The sequence below is a fragment of the Ornithodoros turicata genome, chromosome 7, assembly GCF_037126465.1.
Source record: "Ornithodoros turicata isolate Travis chromosome 7, ASM3712646v1, whole genome shotgun sequence".
NCBI classification, from domain to species: domain Eukaryota; kingdom Metazoa; phylum Arthropoda; class Arachnida; order Ixodida; family Argasidae; genus Ornithodoros; species Ornithodoros turicata.
This window is the reverse complement of record NC_088207.1, coordinates 48742575-48757714: the sequence shown is the minus strand read 5'-3', so window position 1 is coordinate 48757714 and position 15140 is coordinate 48742575. Positions and strand designations below refer to the sequence as shown.

The 15140-nt window shown below is 44.4% G+C and overlaps 1 protein-coding gene across 2 annotated transcripts in view; it reads left to right on the top strand.

Moving 5' to 3' along the window:
* LOC135399989 (tubby protein homolog) overlaps window positions 1-15140 on the top strand; it is a 69106-nt gene that overhangs the window by 6825 nt on the left and 47141 nt on the right. Inside the window, exons 1-2 of one of the 2 annotated variants that reach the window (XM_064631731.1) lie at window positions 12221-12277; window positions 14784-14877. In XM_064631731.1, coding sequence (XP_064487801.1) covers window positions 14818-14877 — 60 coding nt within the window. In that variant the 5' untranslated portion in view covers window positions 12221-12277; window positions 14784-14817. Of the gene's footprint in view, window positions 1-12220; window positions 12278-14783; window positions 14878-15140 lie in introns of those variants that run through there. The other variant, XM_064631729.1, reaches the window with a different exon arrangement.

The window sequence follows — 15140 nt, the reverse complement described above, 5'->3', positions numbered from 1 at the left end:
GTAGACATGCATGATATGCCGGTGATGTGACTAGAGACTTTGTTGCTTCTAAATACCATATGCGGAACCACACGACCGAAAACGCGCTATAAATATTTTTAATTTGCCATGAAAAAATGCGGCGTAGTGGAGCGGTGCGACGCCTGGTGTCAAACAACCCCCTTTACAGCGGGCAACACTGAAAATTGGTATTGCACACTATTACGTCGGAACTTCGTTATTTTAGTAACGATATTATTAGTTTTCCTGTTAAGTTCCTGTTAGTTTTCCTGTGTGCATTCTGAAACCCCTGTTAACAGTGTTTTTTGCGAACTAACGCAGCGCTGGCCGCTCTTCGATGGGTGGCTCTCCCCACTTCTCTGCTGCGCCTGCGCGCTCCTTCTGTTCGCGGCCTCCGTTCGGTTCGTTACTTCAAAAAAGTAATTGATTACCGTTACTCTTCTAGCAAAAGTAATTGGTTACCGTTACGAATTACTCGACTCAAAATGTAATTGAGTAATGAGCATAAAAGCAACGCGTTACTCGGGCCGTTACTTTCAATTCATGCAAAAATTTCCGCCCCTGTGTGCTTGGATAAAAAAAAAAGAAGAAAGAAAAAATCCCAACTCCCAAATGATTGGGACACCTGAAATAGCGCGAAAGACTCGCGCGTGAGAAGTAGCAATAATATTTTTTCAGCTTAGTACAGTAGAATATAGATACAAGACAACAACAACAAAGGTAAAAGAACACACACACACACACACACATAAATGGGATGATGATGAGCTGGGTCATTCTCCGCCGTTATGGCGGAAAGAAGAAATTTGTCACAGAGCATTGTTATTTTGCGTCAGACTGTACTTCAAAAGTAACTGATTACTCGGTAATTGATTACTCGAAATTGTAATAAAATTACTTGCAAAATTACTTGTTCCAAAATGTAATTGATTACTCGAAAAATTACTAAAAAAGGTAAGGCAATTACTTGTAACGCGTTACGTACAAGTCTGGTGGTAACTGACGGGCAACAATTTTGGGATGTAACTGTAAATGAACCTGAACGAATGCGTCCTTCCGGTGAAGTAACTTCCTTTCACTTGCTATATATAATACTTTGCTACTTTATATGTAAATATTTAAGCGTATTATTGCTGTTTCTGGTATGACTAAAGAAGTAAATGCCTGGGCCTGGGCTTCGGGAGGATCCTTGCGCGGTGATCCATCCTTTTGTCCCTTACGCACGGCATGGCCGAGTGGGTGAAACCATCCGCTCGTTGAGGGTGTATTAGTCCAAGGTCGCGCTGAAGACTGGGAGGTCGTGGGTTCGAATCCTACCACCGGCTGTGCTGTCTGACGTTTTCCTTGGGTTTCCCATGCAGCAGCAGACTTCTCAGACAAACGTCGGCACAGTTCCGTCTGAAGTCGTCCCAGGACGCGCAGTAACACCCTATCCCCCACTCCTTCCTGCTGTCCTCTCTCCATCTGTCCACTTCTGTACGCCGCTCATAGCTACAGTTGCTTCGCGGCGCTAACGCGGAATAATAAAAAAAAGTATTTGTGGCGCTCATTTCGGTGTTTGCAGACCAAATGAATTTTTTGCACAAATCGAAAGGAATTGTCGAAGTAACGTGTTACTTTTGCTTGCCGTTACTCGATTACATTTTTAGTCGAGTAATTTGTAACGGCAAAAAATTACTTTTACCAGAAAGAGTAATAGTAATTGCAATCAATTACTTCGTTGACCAACACGTACAACTCTGCCGTGAATCCATTGATCGCAACTGAAGAAGTACAAAACAGTTGAGCTCCATCAAGCTTAGTTGTTGTAAGTTGCTGCTTCATTTTTCCAAGTGCAAACATGTGTGCTCCTTTTTTTAATTTTTATAATGCTTCGTTTACATACCTATTTGTTTATTGTGCAAGTACAATACCTCTGCACATGTCTAAACAGAAAGGAAGCCGAACTTCTATATTGAAAGGCTCGATAACGGTAGAAACCCACCACAATACATAGATCGATTGTTGGAAGGAACCCATTTTCCGAGCGACTGTCAACATTTCGGGAACCTTTGTCAAACACAGTGCTGTCAATAATTCAATCGAGTTATTTGTCCCGCCAATAATGGCGAAGGGAACGAGTGCAGGTTGACAACGCTGCGCTTCTCTACACAATCAACCCGACATCCCAGCGTAACCCTTTCAAAGTCAGGTAGTCTTAACGCCTCCGAACATCATTCCTTTTCCTCGGGGGTAATCATTCAGTTGAGTCAAAGGCTGCGTTACTCTGCGGAACTTCCCCTATAGACAAGGCCTTAACAAAGTCCCTCAAGAAAGTCCCAACAAAGTTATAGTCTGATCTTTCCGCTTTAAGGAACTGAAGACTTGATCGATGTGCCTGCAAGACACTACGTGATCGATGCGTCTATTCTCTCTTTGAATGATCGGCGTGTTGTTCGTTAGGTAGTCGCGTTTAATCGATGTCTTTTTTATCTCGCCGAAATCGTTCGATGTGTACAGCGGACAGCTTCGCCCTTTTGTGGTCTATTCCGATGACAACTGCTTCGGACAACTGAGGTCGAGATAGATTTTTTTTTAAAAATTGACCAGCTCCCGTGGCATAGTGGTTAGGATGATCGCCTTCCCATAGCCTCCTATATAGGAGGCTATGGCCTTCCATGCCGAGACCGGGGGGTGACACGGGTTCGAATCTTGTCACCGGCTGTGCCGTCTGAGGTTTTCCTTGGGTTTTCCGAAGACTTTTCAGACGATTGTCGGCACAGTTCCCCCTGAAGTGGGCCCAGGACGCATACTAACCCCTCTCTCCCCCACTCCTTCCTGCTGTCCTCTCTCCATCTGTCCACGTCTGTACGCCTCTCATAGCCGTAGTTGATTCGCGGTGCTAACACATAATTTTAAAAAAAATTGATAAAGGGCAAATGGAGTAGTCGAGTGCGTCTTGGTCCAACGGGGATCGAGGCGGTTTTTTTTTTCTGCTTTGAATTTAATATCATTTACCGAGCCTAAAAAGAAAGAGTGTTTCTCGTCTCACGGACTATACCTCTATAGCTAACGTGTGATTTATTGGCACGCTTTCCTGCAGCAACGCTCTACGTGTCAAAATGCGTCGCACGTTGTTTGCCATTCTACCTACCGCAGGGTAAAATTAATTGCTCTCCATCACGCAAAAGGCGATCCCAGTGATTTTTAAAATCGATAAAACGCTTAGTGGGGGCGAAGACAAAGGATGAACACAAAAGAAGACGACCACAACTGCACTGGAGTTATATAGTTGTGTCAGTGCAGTTGTCGTCTTCTTCTTTTGTGTTCGTCCTTTGTCTCTGTCCTCGCACTGAGGATTTTATCGATTTTCAATATGGCTTTCCAACCCGCCCAAGTTTTAACCCTTAATCCCAGTGAAGTGCATCGATAACAATCCGGGATTATAATTTAATGCAGAACGGCAGTAGGAGAGAGGGTATGATAGATTAAAACAATATGGTGGGGAGTCGCAGTTAACAAGCTTGAAATCCAAGGATATTTCAGCGTTGATGACTTGCCGAAAAAAGTTTGCTGACCCTTCCGGTTTCCGAAGCAATTGGTTTGTCCAGGATGAACTCCTTTTCTGAAGTATTGTTATATAATACTTCCACAGGAGTAATTTGTCTGAATGTTACTTCACTATCTTAATTCCCTTGTATCGATTTTTCCCGCATACATATACTGTTTTCCTAGTATGCGGTTTTTATTTTTCTCTAATTGATAGAGGTGGTACAGATACACAATCACACACTAGCAGTGCTGAGAAAAGCGCTGAAAACTTCATATGATGTCGAAGAGCGCAGATATCCGAGCGTAAAACTGTAGCTTCCTTAATTCCCTTTAGCCTTGGACTAGCACAGTTAAAATATCCGATTCACACATCTCAACTCAGAGTACAAGTGTCCCGGAGGTCACTTCCTCTCTCTCTCCTTCTTTCCTCTTGCTTTGTCTTTGTGAGTATGGCTAACGCATTCGACAGACCCCACGCGCATCAAAAAAGAGAAAAGAAGAAGAAGAAAGGAGTAAGTCGTGGAGCAATTACAGCTGCTGCACTCCTAAATTGCAGTTACTCCCCATTTGATAGTAACCGGACCCTAAAAAATAGTCCCCAGCACAGCCAATAATCCCCAAAGTCCCAGAAACTGCTGTAATTTAGCTCCGAAAGACAATGTCCTCTGTGGACTCAGTCCCAAGCAGTGGCGGATCCAGGTGTGTGTGTGTGTGGGGGGGGGGGGGGGGGCAGTTGGGCGATCGCCTCCCACACCCCAAAGAAAACCTCAGTTTATACATTGGATTTCCCTCGCTTTGGACAGAGGTTTCCTACGGTTAAATTCACTCAATAACGGCTGTATAAATTTACTAACGCACGTCTCTGCTTTGCAACATCACTCTGACTACCTTTGCGAGAACCCGCAGTGCAGACACACTTCCTCGCGAGAGAAGATATCCGCGTAAACGAGCAAAGCTAGCGAGACTGTATTAGCTTCGTGTCTCGTATGGACGGTGGTACTCTATAACTGACAAGATAATTATGTGGACGGGACATATTACCGGGAAGGCAGACGCAAAAAAGGTCGACTAATTGGCCTTTAACTACGTTTAGTGGCCGCAGGGGAACTCTGTGTAAATATAACATCTAACCGTACAACGTGTGCTTACGATATTTTACGTTTGTGCACTGTTTTGCTCGGAAGCTTCGACGAAAGCGTAATATTATTAGGCGGGACCTCCCGCACAGTTAATGGAACGGAACGTTTGTTCTCGGGGAACTTGCACGTTATCGCGAATAAGTTTCACATGCCTTGCAGGTTTCTTTGACATGCCGCGGTAATGGCGTTAGGCGATCGTGCCATATGTCTAAAACCACTCGGGAAACATCGAAACATCCCTAAATTTTAACTTGTATTGTATTGACTGTATTGTACTGTAGTGCCACTATAGGTTCAAAAGTGGTCTTTATTTTATTTTTCTAAATCAACCCTCCTTCAGAGTGCGCGAAATCTGACTGCCGGTCAGTGAACATTCGGCGCGGAACATCATAGTTTCGAATTCTCCAAGAGTACGTATGACGCCACCGATGGCTTTGGGGTCTATATTTCCTAGCAGCAGCAGATGTCCCGGTCTCCGCGCTCAGTACCACGTTGGAAGAATGTCAACGGCTGTTTGTGAGTGGGGCCACTAGCCATAGCTCTACTAGTGAGGAGACGGAAATCGACCTTGGAAGAAGAATGTTGCCTCACTGGATTGCGCCAACCGTGACGTCATATACGTCTAAGTACCAGAAATTAATTTTATGATACTTCCGCGTCCCTTAGAGATGCAATATTTTGGGAGAATGCACATTAGAATATATTTATTTTATAATAAAATTTTATTAATATTATTAGTATATTAATATTATATGTAATAATAGTAATAGATATATTATTAATATTAAAATTTATTTAATAAAATATATATTAATATTTGGGAGAATATTTTGGGACCACGTAGATTGAAATGGCACGATTCTCACATAATCGCAGTTATGGTGACCACACGGAAGGGTTTCATGAAGAACAATGAACAATCCCGTTGTACACACGCAACACCATTCTCCTCCTAATGACGAACTGCGTGCTCCATACCCAACGACACGCGTGAGAGCGAAGTCTCGCAGCATATTCTTATAATATGCGATCGCATTCGCGCGAGCCGACAAGCACACCAGAATACCCTGGATATAATCGATAGCGAGCCATTTTGACGTCGTGCAAGTATCGGGTGACTGATATTGACTCTGTTGGGTGAATAGATACGAGTGAGCGTTTCGTCAGTTTTCATAATAAAAGCGCTTCGTTCGATCCGTTGGTAACAGTTCACGTTGCTAAAAGTTTACATGCACACACGTACGCTTTTTTTTCGCCCCCGGGACCTTTTGTAGCGCTTGTTACCAACACGAACTGTCACCAACAGCCTTAAAACGAAGTCAGTCTTGACTAGAAGATAGCACAATGCTCTCTCGTCTTCCAAACTCACTTCCCCAAATTCATTGTATGAATACATATACTTCAATATGAATAAACATAGCAGTATCCGGCTAATACGGACCCAGTAAGTAATTCCTACATCCCTAAGACGAAAATCCTGGGCAAATCCCTACCTACGTCTCCACGTTTTCTTTTCTTTTCTTTTCTCTCTCTCTCTCTCTCTTTTTATCGATCACTACCACCTCGTTTCTCCTTCAACGTTTTTTAATCGTTCGTCGTTAAATCTTGTCGGATCCTATACGTATAACACGTTCGACATATATACCATTGCGGCATACACCCACATCGCATTACAAAATCTGCGTTACTGAATATTTCTCGAAATATCTTGCAAGAACAAAAAAAAAAAAAGAAAAGAGGAGGAAACTTTTCTGCCATGTCTTTCGAAGCGCGTAAAGCGACGTACCATAATCTTTATCCCATCTCGTCCGTATATAGCTTTATACGGAGTCCTCATGCACCGCTGACTTGTCGCTACTCGACTCGGAAGCGCATGCAGGGAGCAGTGGCAAAACGGCTGCATACATTACTCCACATAATTTCTACGCAGTGGAAACTTTGAAGTGAACCGCAGTCAGTGTGGGAAGTTTTTATTTCTGCTACGCGAACTTTATTAATGGTACTGTCACGCGGAGCGAATTCGCGGGCAAGTCTTGTCTAGCATTATTTGCGCGGCGCAATTTCATCTTGATGCTTCTTTACAGTTGAGGTACTTTGTCATCGTCGTCTGCGATTTGTGGTGACTGACACGACAGAAACGCGACGGTCTTTTCGTTTGCGTGCTGCGTTTTGGAGTGTTGACGACGATGGCAGGGATAAATTAACAACTTTACTATACCAGGTAACACAATGTAACACGTACTACTGCCATGTAATACAAAGTTCTTCGCGAACGCAAGTACTGTATAAGACGATTGCGATCGATGTCCCGGTGTACTTTCCTTATGTCACCTTCAATTCCCCTTTAAGCGAATTCCCCTTTTTCAATGTTCCCTCGTTTCAATAACGTTCCCTTCAAATTTCGCAAGTACTCCAAGAATGTTGTTTCTGCGAGGTAGGGACGTAACACATTCACAGCGGGGCGAAGCAAATTCCGACGAGTGCACCAATTTTCTATAGAACCCCCGGCGAGGGACCGAGCAAGTTTCAGCTATACACTAGCTGTGATTACCCCACTGGAGCGATAAACGCACTGGCAGTAAAACGTGAAGCTCACGTAGTGAAAGTGAAGCTGTCCCCTTCCATGCAACACGCATCTAAACGCACGCGATGCTCCATACATGTCGCTGGTAGAACAGCCAAAGCAATTACGGTGTTCTCTCCCTCGTAAAAAAAAAAAAAGAAGAAGAAAAAGAAAGGAACGACGGCAATAATTTCACCGCTGCAGCTACCGTTAGCCGTTAAAGTTTGCGCCCCCCCCCCCCTTCAGCGTAGTATACGAAGAACAACAACCCTGCGCTTGCACTAAGCGAGGTGTCCCCGTGATTTGCGCCGCCAGCACGTTTCGCGACGATACTTTCTCTAGATTTCTTCAGATATGTTCCCTTGAGAGGTAATGCAACCTGCGCGACCCCATACATTAGGGTTTTAGAATAGCATATTCCCAAGCGCTTTGGGGTCTATAGACGCCGCAGCTCATGCCCACATCCCAAACAGTGTTTGTGATTGTGGTTGCGCCGTCTTATCGTTTTGGGCCCCAAAGCGCTGGGTATATGATGTTATAAGACTTCCTGTTTTCTATGGAGCAAACTCCGCGTCCCCTTTTTTTGGTGGATAGTGGATCGATCTTCCCCAAATTCCTCAAATTAATATCTCTAGGGGAGTTAGCGAACATGAGAGAATTGATGTTCTGAGGCTGGAACAACGTAGAAGGGACAAATACATGCAGAACATCAATTCTCTCATGTTCAACAGTTGCCGCTTGCGTCGATCCCTGTCGTATGAATGTTTGTATGAGTGAGCAAAAATGTAAGAGTGAAAGGAGGATGAGTGAGGGAGAGTGACTGGTTTGTTCCTTCAGATGACGCACCCTGGAAGTCGCTGAGAAGGCGTGTTAGCTTAGCTCAATTGGTAGAGCCATGGGTCGGTAATCCAGAAGATGTGGGTTCGAGTCCTACAGCTGGCTAACCTTTTCAGTGACTTTCATCTTCCATGAGTTCTGATCTGACGCGAAAAGCACAAAACTCAAATAACGAAAGACGCAGGCGAAATTTCGCTCCCTAGCAAAGCAGAAATCTTTCTATACTCGTGTTCAACTTAAGAAGGGAAAAGAAATCTAGTCCGTCGTCTACATACACCGTTGGAGATAAGGAGACAAAATAGCGCGCCAGATAGGAGAGATACTCCAGCGCCGCCATGGGGAAGGGCTCACGTGGTGTCATGCGGCCAGTCTTAACGGCCAATACGGAAGCAGAGTGAGTGTGATGGATTACATTATCTGGCGGAGGAGGGAGAGTGACGTCTCTGTGTCCATGCCATCCTATCGGCGCTGTAATAGTTTGAGAGATGACGGACTAGATTTCTTTTCCTTCTTAAGTTGAACACGACTATAGAATGTTTTGATACCAGGATCATGCATATCTAGTATTCTGTTCTCGTACTATACGATAAAATTACACCACTATACCACCGCCACCTAGAGTAAACGAAGCCCGCTCGCGTAAACGACTTCGTGTCAATGACGAACGTTCTTCGGCGGCCTTTGCTATGCAGACGAGCTGCCATCAGCCGCATGATAAGCCACTTGTAGCCACAAAGAGTCTGTGTTTGAAATTGCAGACGACATCTCTCTCAGACGACATGTCCACGCGGCGAGGGATGATTTTTTTTATATCCAGGTGGCGCTGATCTGACATGCTGCTTATAGCAATCTCTCCCGCCGCCTGTGACGCCACGTGTCTCCTTAGGAGGTCATGTAACCTCCCCCTGAGGACAAGAGGATACGAGATGAGAGAAAGTGTCGCGTGAAGAGATGCACTTTCCAGAGAACTATTGTCCCTGCTTCCTTCTGCGACCTTGTAAGTTTTGTATCATGGGATAAGAACGGAAAATGGACAGATGTGAGCTCTCGGTATATGAAGCCATATCACGCCATCTGCGATGTCGTCTTGCAGAGCGACACAAGGATCATAATGCGAAATGAACACTATGCTGAAGAGAGAACACGAAAGCACGAGCAGCGATTCCCGCACTTATGGTTGGCATACATCTGGGAACACTAAGATGCATATTGCGAAGTCTAATGGTAATTTAATTTACCTTCATATACACGGATGTAGCGGCCAGATGATATGAGTGTTATCCCAATCCCCCTCTGCGGATTACAAAAAACAAACGAACAAACAAAAGCAAAGAAAACGAAGACTACTGTTAGGGTTAATTAATTATAAGGTGCTGTGTAACCCCCTCCGTTTAGTGCAGTGTTCTTGGACATCATGCGAGGTAGGTCGACATGAACAGCTGGTTGTTTCTGGGTCCATTGGGTAGGTGCATTCGCTGTGCGGGAACAGAGTCCGCGACGAGGAAGCACTTTGGCGGTCAATTTGAAAGTATATTTCCCAGAACATTCTAAGCATGATGTTTCTCGTTGTACTATATATAAAAATAGGAAAGCGGTACAAAAATTGCTTTACAGGAAATCTTCCATTCTTCGTGAAATCATATTTTCCAGCCATAAGAAATGTATACTCTGGGTAGGCCTTGGCCAACGGAAGGAAGCCAGATTACTTCCAACAACAACAACCACAATACATGATGATGATTACATGGGGTGGTTCACCGGGGTGGTGCGGCACCCTACCCCATTACACGTGGAACATTATACGAAGATGATGGGGGAAGGATGAAAATACGAGAAAGAATTAAAGCGTCTGGAGCAATCCAGTGGACGACAGGAAGTCCATGAACAGGTGAAGAACCCGACGATGGAGCACAGGATCTTCCAATATGCTGATTAACCTTCATTTGATGATTTCGACACACAGACTTCATTTCATCCCCGGGCTACGCGTTGTGAGGTACTAGGCGTAACAAAAGACATCGCTCGTTGTGTCCATTCATCAAACGCACAGCGGAAGGATTTGCAATCGATATTTCAATTCATTTACGCTTCATCCCAACCTCCACTCCGCCACAGCGAAGGACCAAACAGACAGCCATTGCCATCGGGGGGCGCTTTTATCCTCCTCCCATTGTTTGCAATCCAAAGTTTGTTGTTCCCTCCGTCTTGTTGTCTTTTTAGTGTTTCCTTTTGAGTCGGAACGTACGTGAACGCATTGCAAATCAGGTTATATGAGGCTGAGCAAGCAGGCTTCCTTCTCTTCTTGCTTTTACGCAACGCTGACCTTTCCCCTTAATCGATACAAGTTGTGCGTTTCTTTGGCACAGCAACATTTGCCGAAGCAAAAAGAGAGAAAAATTGGTAACGCGACGCAAAGTAACACGGGTGATTTACGAAGCAGGGGCTATCAACGCCACTGGCGTGCGGCGAGCCTTCCGGACCAGAAATAAGCCTTCATCAAAACGTGTTGGACGACTGGGGTTGGCAGTTCAAATGGGTGCTTTTCGGAAAGCTCTTCGTATTCTTTCACGAGAGACTATGACCTAACCGAAACCTCAAATCCGATTGAGTGTTTAGACACGCGGATCATGTTGTAGTTTCCTAAGTTGGGAGTAATTACAGTTGGCACACACGTTTACGGTGTGTTATTCCTTTATTATGCAAATGGGCCAAACTTAGTTCCTATAGCGAGCGGGATCTAAAAATATATGTGAAAATGGAAACTTATTTTGCCAAATGATCAAAATTTGCTCCTGGGCCCGTTTGCGTAAAAGTTGAGTACGGGTCTCAGACTCCTTCGCAATAAGAAGAGCTGAGCCCCTACGTCATCGAATACGTAACGCCGGCCGCCGCGCAAAGCATGCTGGTGGGCGTCTACCAGCCTATCAGCAGACGCGTTCTTCCCGCTTCTTGCCAGTGCCACCTGGATACAGGAGGCCTGCTTATTGCCTCCTCTCCCGCCTTCGCAACGTGGAAATATAAAGTCAGAATTCGTCCGCTACTGCTGCAATTCGGAGTTCTGCGAATTCAAGAACTCGCAAATGATTGCACCTGGATTGGATTGGATTGGAAAAGAAAGAAAATTATGATTGCACCTGACTTTGAACCTGCAGACTCAAATCTGCAGAGAAAAAGCGCAACACGATTTTTGAGAAATATATGGAACCGTTTTGCGCTTTATTTTAAAGTTTTCCCCATTTAGTACACGGGGACGTTCAATCACGACTCGCAGACGACGGCGGTTCGTCTCCGTGGCGACGACTGCTGAAAGCACGTTCGTGATTGGCTACGGCCATTGAAAACACGATCCTGATTGGGTGACTCCTAGTTGTTACGTCACGTCGACGAGTGAGCGGGCTTTCTCTATCTATAGGCGGTGGTGTTCTTGCCCACCACAGCGAAATATATCCTCGAACCGGTCTTCTCGTAACGTCACATGTTTATAAACAGCGGGTGGTCTGGGCTATATTAAGGTTGAGTCCGATACTCGTACCCAACTTTTATATAAACGGGCCGGATTTCTCTTGGAAAGCAGTATAGCACCTCAAGCTGCTATTTCCTTATTTGTTACGCATGGATGTTTTTTTTTTTTTTTTTTTTTTTTTTTTTTGCCAGTGCCATATCGCGACCGACTGTATACACTGGCTGAGTGTACAGCTCCCCTCAACCTTAATAATAACACTGAAAAAATTTCGGTCTGATTTCCGAGCGCGATAACAGCCACCCGGGGCACGGGGGGAATGTTAAGTGAACAAAATCCTTGCGTTAAACTAACAGAATAATTTTGTTCAATGAAGATTTCCTCATGGCCGCAAGGGTTGCTGTAATCGTGCTCCGGAACGAGACCATATTTTTTCCAGTGTTATTATTAAGGTTGACGTGAACTGTACATGTTACACTGTTCGGTTCACTGCGCTGCACGGGAACGAGCAGCGGAATTCGCCATAAACTTTGAAGTTGTCAAGCGCGTGCGGATAAGCGATGGTCCTTGGGTTGCTAACCCATCGCCTGCTCTGGATGTCTGGTTTGCAAGATTAGATAAGGCGGGGACCCGGCGGGCGAGATACGGTTGTGCCATGTTGACGCTAGGTGGCTCTTTTTGAGGCACAAACGTCGAGCCAAGAACATGGCCGTGCTGGGACAATGGCGAAATAAACCTGTTACCGTGGTAAGCTGAATTTGGTGTTCTTTTTGGCGTGGGTGACACTGGGGATTCGGTCCAGATCACAGTGCGGGACACGAAAGGAAATCCCACAGACAGCGTTTAATGGGTTAATATCTTTCAATACCTACGGTAGCGTTTGTTTTCGCCATATGTGGGAGCCAGCGTAAGCAAAATAAGGGCACACTCTATAGGTGAGGTGAGGTGTGGGGAAGAAGGAGATGGGGATGTTGGCCCCTATAAGCGATCGAGGGGCAGGCTACTCCAAAAACCTCTTAGACGTAAGAAGGAATGTGTCCATGCATGTCTGTTCATGTGAATGTGGAAGGAAATGAAATCTATGGAAATATGGAAGGCTCCGTGACGTCTATATAAGAAATTTCAGCAAGGCTCTGGTCGCTTATCGCCTTTGCTCATGCGGCCACGCTCCTAATACCTTGCTCAGGTTGAATGGACTGTAGTCTAGTCGTTGTAAAGCAGATCGAAAGGTCATTTTGATGCAGACTGTATCGGGAGCAGGGAAGTAGGATATGTTCTGTGTTGCTACCCATATGCGGAAATTTAACCAGTTCACTTACCAAGCTTGTAGAGGAACGCACGAGGAAAGCGACGTCAAGGAAAAGTCCGTGTATCAACGAACCAATCAATGAACCAGTGGTACATGGCTTTCGGGTTAGAAGACGGAAGGATAGAGTAATAGGAATATAATGAACATGAGATGAACAAGTGTGAACAAGAGATGAAAGAAACAGTAACGAAGGAGTAGAGTTACTGTCGCACGAGTGTGCGACAATAAAAAAAAAGATGAAAGACAGAAAATATCCGGTGGTAAAAAGGTGTAAATAAGGTATAACAATGTGCGCTTATACCTTTGGCGGGAATAGAAGAGGTACAAATTTCCTATTTATACCTCCGACACTTCTCAAGGGCATGAAAGGGGTATGAAGGAGGGCTAGCTAACGTACCATATTTATACCTCATCGCCACGCGTTTATATCCGGTACCAGGCTGCTGATACCTTCTGTTTCTTTATACCTTTATGGTTTTTCATACCTTTACTTCCGCAACGTGCTGTATCACATCATTATTATTTTTTCTTGAGACGGTATCAGCTATGTTAAACGGATATTGAATTAAGAAACACAGACATCAGTGTAGTACTATCTGCATCCACATGGTTAGTTTATGGCTGCATAATATCTGTATTGCTGGAACATTGAATCTAGATGTCCTCACCCTTAGGGTTGCGTACCAGACGAAGGCTGCTCCACAGTTAGTCAAGTCGCCACTGGTATATCAGTACTTGTTGCTCTGTAAATATATGCGACTGCGAAGAGCGATATTGCTCCTTGAAAATTTTCTTTAGTTTTTAACTCCATATTTTATATTTTCCTTTTTTTAAACATGGGGAGTAATGTGCACGAGCTTTGCTTTCTACTTCACAACCTTATGCGTTTGCGTGTGTTTGTAGTCGTGTGTGTGTGTATGTCAAAAACTTTCCAAAGGTGATTTTCCTAGTTCCCTCCTCTAAAAATGCCCATGCCTAGGTGTGATTTAATACCATGGTGGTGCTCGTGCAGACTCTAACAGGGGCGTAGAGTTGTACCCATAAAGGTATATGGCATATAGCCCTTTGTTGAGGACTATTTTTTTATACCTGTAAGTAGGGTATAAAATAATACCTAAGAAGGGCTAAGTTATTGAGCAGGTGATCTATACCTCTAAAGGTATAGATTTTTCTCTGAGTGTACAGTGTTCTTCCCTGAGGTCTCTGAGCTCTAGAACTAGAGTAATAGAGTAGGGTCGATCCTAGGGGTAAGAGTCTAGATTCACATCAGTGCAATGTGATCTGATGTTCTGTACATCACATAGGCAGTATTACCAAAACGAATGTGCACGAGTAATCACAATTCAGTCTCTCAATATATTTCTAATATACACGCTAGAATATCGGTGAGGGCTTCCAACTTTCTGCTTACTCTGAGTTTCAGAATTGAAGGAAATCTCTCTTTCGCAGTTCCAGTCGTGTATTGGAAGGTCTGAGGGGAAGAGTAAACGGCGTAGAAACCATCGACGTCCCAATGGTATTAGGGGAAATAATATCGGGAAAGATAGTTACCAGACGCACGAACAGAGTAATCTGTTCTACGTGGATGACGGGAAATACCTATAATACCTTTTTCAACAAAGAACCTGCTTCAGTTATCCTTTCCATAGTTTTCTTTTACGCGTCTAACCTATTCTAACCGTTAAACTTTTTGTGATGTAATTCAACTCACCTGTAATGAATTAAATGCTCCTGACGAAATAAGAAACCATTTCATGAAACAGCCGTCACCGATATCAATGAAACGTCTATTTTCCCATGAAACGACGTGCAATGAAATGTCCTGGAGATGGTCTTTCGGTAACCGAATCAACGTATTACTCATTTTCCTATCGTACCATTTTTTGTGTACTTGCATTGTAATTCAGAATATCAGTAATAATACATCTCTTTGATCTCTTCCAGCACAGAATGGCAAGCCACACCACCGGGAACGGCCATGGAAGAACGTCCACCATCACCTCCTCTCACTCTCAGACAGGAGAAACTACAGCGTCAGGTAAGGTAGCAGGCATCGTGAGTGGTTCCTTGCAGAGCCGGCTCCATCCTGATTGAACGCTGAAGCCATGCGCGAAGCTCGAAAAAAAGAAAAAAAAAGAAAGAAAATGTCATGTCTTCAGGGCCCCCTAGTTCGCGAGATCCAACTGTATTTTCAATCTTCCGTCGCGTGATGTTGCCCTTCTATGACTGGATAGAATCCAAATGGATTCCGTGTATATATAGAAATACATTCCGGACCTCGCATAAGGCATCAGACGAAAT